Here is a 5324-nt window from a genome sequence, read left to right on the forward strand (position 1 = left end):
TAATTAAATTAATTTTGATTTGAAGTTGAATTAATTGAATAACAATTCAACTATACTTGAATCGATTGAATCATTGATAAACTAGTATAATTTATTCAATTGAATATATTAAATTATAATTTAAAAGTGTCATGGCTATTGAATTATTTTTAAATCATTTTTTAAAGCTAAACTAAAATACAATTAAATGTAAAATTCAAAAAATAAGTTTGTTGTCCTAAACTTAGGTAAGTAGTTATGAAACTTGTCCATGCATTGAAAAAAATGCATTTTATTTATAGTTGATATTAGAGTAAGGCCAGAAGCATAGTTTAGGTATGTCTATCTTCAAGACGACGATAATATTGTTGGAATAAGTTTGGTTATATATCTACGATCTTTTTATTTAGAGAAAATACCATTTCATTAATTGAAAAGTTAGAAGACATTACAATCATATTTTAAAAAGAAGCAAAAAGTCAGAAGTGTGAAAGAAGTTATTTGGTTTTCAAGAAGGAAGCATTCTAGGCCCAATAAGAGAGTGTTGGGCTTAGTTGAATTGGAAGTGGAAACCCTGTTTGAAGATCCGATTGAATTCTTTTCCCAACCATCTTTCTTTGATATTTATGAAGAAACAAAAAGCTTTGTGTTTGTCTTCTTCTTCGTTGCATAACACCTCTGATCATGGTCGCTTGGAAGGAGCTGATAGCTACTCGGTAGGGACAATTTTATGTTGCGATCCTACGTCGGACTCTGATGTTCGACACTGCAATTTTAGATTTTGGGAGAACTTGGATTCAAATATTGGAGACAAAGTGTGGAATGGGATCTCTAATCTTGGAGTAGTTGCAATGGACAAAAAGAAGGATTATTCAAAGAAAATTTCAGACATCGAGGCAAAGGATAAGGTTAGAAATCAGGGCAAAAAACGCTTATCAATTCTGCATCATGATAATTGGAACATTGAACATCAGAGGGGCTGGCAATTTTTCCAAGAGAAAGAGAATAAGTAACATAATTCATTTTGGTAATGCAGAGATTTTCTTTATCCAAGAGTTTAAACTCAAATATGTAGATTTTGCTACTATTAGTAGTTTATGGAGGAACCAAGATATTGGGTGGTCTAGCAGTAATGCGATAGGTCAGTCATGAGGGATTATCACTTTGCGGAACATTAATTCAGTTGAACATATTTTCTCTTTCAAATGGGAGGTTTTTTTAGGACTGAAGATTAGATGGAAGAATAACTTGTATTATGTTATCAATGTTTATTATGCACGTTGCATTAATCTGAAGAGGAAAATATGGGAGAGCTTTTGGTCCTTAAAAAGAAGATGGTCGATGGATTGTGGATTATTGGGGGAGATTTCAACTTCTATATCTAGATCTTGTGAAAGAAAGGGGAGTCTTTTTGTGAATAGAAGTTCTAAACAAAGGGAGTTTAAGGATTTCATTGAAGAATTGAATCTGGTGGATTTACCTTGTAATCGAAATTCCTTTTCTTGGTTTAATGGAAATGGGAAATCAATGAGTAAGATTGATAGATTCTTACTTTCTAGTTCTCTTATAGAGAGGTTGGGAGTGATAGGTCAATTTATAGGGAAAAGGGATATATTTGATCATTTTCATATTTGGTTTAAGAGCAATAAGGTAGATTGGGTCCCAAGCCTTTCAAAACCAACAATAGTTGGTTAACAACAGTTGTTTCGAAAACAAATATTTCTCGAATTTCATGGAAAGGAGTGGAATGGTATGAAAGTGGAAGGAAATAGTGATTACGTCATCAAAGAGAAACTCAAGATCCTGAAAGTCAGCCTTAGAAGATGGAACAAAGAGGTGTTTGGGTGGTATGATTTGAAAGTTGAAGAAGGAGTGGAAGAGATCAATACGGTGGATAAACTTTTATCTAGTTGTATGGATAACGAAGTAAAGGAGCTAGTCGATAGAAGAAGCAAGGCTATTAGTTCAATATGGAGAAACTTATCTATCAAAGACAACATGTTGATCCAAAAATCTAGGGTGAAGTGGATCCAAGAAGGGAATCTAAACTCTAGGTATTTTCATAATTTGGTCAAGGGGAAGGCTAGGAGGAAGTTCATTGGGGATGTCAACACGGTTAATAGAGTGGTGGAAATGATTGAAGATGTCAAGAAAGTTGTTAGGAACTTTTTCAACTTGAAATTCATGGAACCCGACCCTATCAGACCTGTCTTGGAAGGTCTTCCTATTAGAACTCTTAGTCAGGTTGATGTCCATTACCTGAAGGCCCCCTTTTCAGATGAGGAAATCAAAGATGCGGTTTGGTCTTGTGATGGAGCAAAGAGTTCGGGCCCTGAAGGATACAATTTATTTTTCATCAAAATGTTTTTGGATTTTTAAGGAAGATATCCTTAATTTTGTGAAGGGTTTTCATAGTAAGGTAGTTATTTCTAAGGAAATTACTTCATCTTTTATTACTTTAATTCCAAAGATCCCCCAACCTCTAAACTTAGAAGACTATATACCTATTTGCCTTGTTGGTTGTCTATACAATATTATTGTTAAACTTCTGGCGACCAGGTTGAATAATGTTTTAGAAGGAGTGATTTCTTTATGCTAATCGACTTTTGTTCCTGGAAAATAACTTTTGGATGGAGTTTTAGTTGCTAATAAGGTAGTGGATAAAACAACTAGAGATAAGAAGGATTGTGTGCTTTTCAAAGTGGATTTTGAAAAGGCTTACGACTATGTTATTTGTTTTTTTTAAATATTTATGATGAGGAGAATGAGGTTTGGTAGTATTCAGATGGGTTGGATGAAGGCTTGAATTTTCAATAGCCATTTGTTTATTTTGGTAAGCGGGAGTCTGATGAAGGATTTTAAGGTAGAGAGAGGATTAAGGCAGGAAGATCCTATATCTCCCTTCCTTTTTGTGATTGTTATCGAAGGTTTATCAAAGTTGTTCATAATCGCTTCTATTATAGGAGATTTCGAAGGATTCAGTGTGCATGAGGGGTTATCGGTTAACTTAATTCAATTTATGGATGATACTCTTATGATTGAATTTGGTTGTTGGAACAATTTATGGATCATTAAAGTCATCTTAAGAGGATTCAAACTTATTTATGGATTGGGAGTTGATTTCACAAGAGTAGGTTGATCGATATCAATGTCAGCAATCATTTTATTTTGCAGCTTCTAATTTTTTGGATTGCAAGTTACAGGAACCGAATTTTAACTTCCTTGGGATTCCTATTGGCTAAAACCCGAGGAGGATAAAAATGTGGTCTTCTATCATTGATAAGTTTAAACCGAAGTTGGCTTTGTCGAGAGGGTGATTTCTTTCTTTTAGAGACATAATTACTCTCATCAATATGGTTATGAGAAGTCAACCTATCTTCATCTTTTCTTTCTATAAAGGCCCTATGAAAGTGTGGAAACAAATTGATAAAATTCGTTAGAGATTTCTTTGGGGTGGAACGGACGAGAAATCGAAGTTGGCTTTGTCGAGAGGGTGATTTCTCTCTTTTAGAGACATAATTACTCTCATCAATATGGTTATGAGAAGTCTACCTATCTTCATCTTTTCTTTCTATAAAATCCCTTTGAAAGTTTGGAAACAAATTGATAAAATTCGTCAGAGATTTCTTTGGGGTGGAACGGACGAGAAATCGAAGATCCATTGGGTTAGACAGGACCTTGTGCGCAAACTGAAAAAATTAGGAGGTCTTGGTATCAAGAGCATGTAAGAACTCAATTTGGCCTCTTTTTTTGTCTAAATGGAAATGGAGAATTTTAGTTGAAAATGAGGCCATTTGAAAGAAGATTATCAAGGCGAGATACGGTGATTGCAAACATCAAATCCTTACGGATCAATGTTGCAGCAGAAAAATTCCGTCATCTACTTGGTGGAAGGACGTGACAAAAATTAGAGTATAATATACTAACTTGGGTTTTGGTTTTGTAGGTTCTGTTTTTTACAATCTCGGAGAGGGATACCATACCTCCTTCTGGTCAACTAAATGGTGCGGTACTACACTGCTGGCGAATTATGTTATGATTTGTTTGCTCTCAGCAAGGCTAAATGGGATTTCGTGATTGATACAGGAAGTTGGTTTAATTCTGTTTGGAGTTGGGGTGATTGTGGAATACAATATCAATATCTTGTTGTGGCTGGTAGTAAACTGTAGCAGTTGTAGGATTTTTTTACCTATTTTTATTCATGTCACATGTGCAATGGATGCGGTAATTTGGGGTAATGTTGAATCCACTCCTTACTCAGCAAATCACGACTATAAATGATTCATGAAGGCTAAGTTACAAGTAATAATTGAGGAGGATCTTTGTAAGGTTTTCCGCTCTCTTTGGAAATTGTCAGTTCCAGCTAGAGTTAAAGCTTTCGGTTGGAGGGTTTTCTTGAACATATTGGCCACAAAAGATCAACTGAAAAAAAGAGGTTTATGCCTCTCGAATCAAGAAGAGCTTTGTGTTTTGTGTTTCCAATCGGAGGAAGATTTAAATCATCTTCTTTTTTATTGTTCAGTGTTGTTAAAAGTTTGGGAGCTCGTGGGATTTTGGATTGATTAATCTTTATATTTTGTAGGTCCTCCTTGGAAGCTTTTTTCATTTTGAGCAGGTTCTTTAAAAGAATTTCGTATAGAATCATTTGGTTTGCGGTTGTTTGGTGTTTCTGGAAGTCTAGAAATGATATCATTTTTAACGAAGCGGTTCATAATTTGAATAATATCGTGTGGTCTATTAAACTGGTAGTTTGGAGAAGGTTAGTTGTGGGAGATATTTCTTATTCCAACTTTAATTTTATAGATATTTTCATGGCTCCATTGTATTGCTTATCTTAGTTTTTGTTTGTTTGGGAACTTTCCTTGTCTCTTTTGGCTTGTAAATGGGTAAGAGTATTTGTTGTACTCTATATTAATGAAATATTGCTTTAAGAAGAAAAAAAAATCAAGAGAATGACATAGGACATACCCCATCCATAGTATACAAGCATTTCTACAATTAAAAAAACCATAGAATAAAAGACATTACACATAGATTGACCACAAACTAAAATAAAACAACCAAACTAGAAACAATAACATATCATTCATCCATCAACTTTATTAAGAACTCCATTAGTGGAAATATAGGAATGAGAACCCATATACTTTTTCCAAATTCAATTAAGGATGATTTCTTTGACTTTGTCCAGTGCATTTGGACTGTCTTTGATCTCGAGATTGTCCATTTTTATGGAATGTCCAAAACTTAATTGATGACTAGAGATAGTGGTGCTCTAAGATACAAAAATCCTTTGAGGCTTTTTATCAAACACCAAGAGTGTATACTTAACCCCAAAAGATAAA

General features: G+C 34.2%; 1 protein-coding gene across 1 annotated transcript; it reads left to right on the forward strand.

Annotated features, from left to right (window-relative positions):
- Positions 1–459: 459 nt before the first annotated feature.
- Positions 460–4788, forward strand: LOC127093605 (uncharacterized). The gene is made up of 2 exons (XM_051032549.1): positions 460–887; positions 4562–4788. The coding sequence occupies exons 1-2, from the start codon at positions 606–608 to the stop codon at positions 4601–4603; spliced, it is 324 nt and encodes a 107-aa protein (XP_050888506.1). The 5' UTR covers positions 460–605; the 3' UTR covers positions 4604–4788.
- Positions 4789–5324: the final 536 nt, after the last annotated feature.

This window comes from Lathyrus oleraceus, chromosome 6, assembly GCF_024323335.1.
Source record: "Lathyrus oleraceus cultivar Zhongwan6 chromosome 6, CAAS_Psat_ZW6_1.0, whole genome shotgun sequence".
NCBI lineage: Eukaryota > Viridiplantae > Streptophyta > Magnoliopsida > Fabales > Fabaceae > Lathyrus > Lathyrus oleraceus.

Bases quoted from the DNA above. Each gene is read 5' to 3' on its own strand.
- LOC127093605 (XM_051032549.1), top strand. From the start codon at position 606: ATGAAGAAACAAAAAGCTTTGTGTTTGTCTTCTTCTTCGTTGCATAAC. The intron at 888-4,561 runs GTTAGAAATCAG...TATATTTTGTAG, and splicing joins ACATCGAGGCAAAGGATAAG to GTCCTCCTTGGAAGCTTTTT.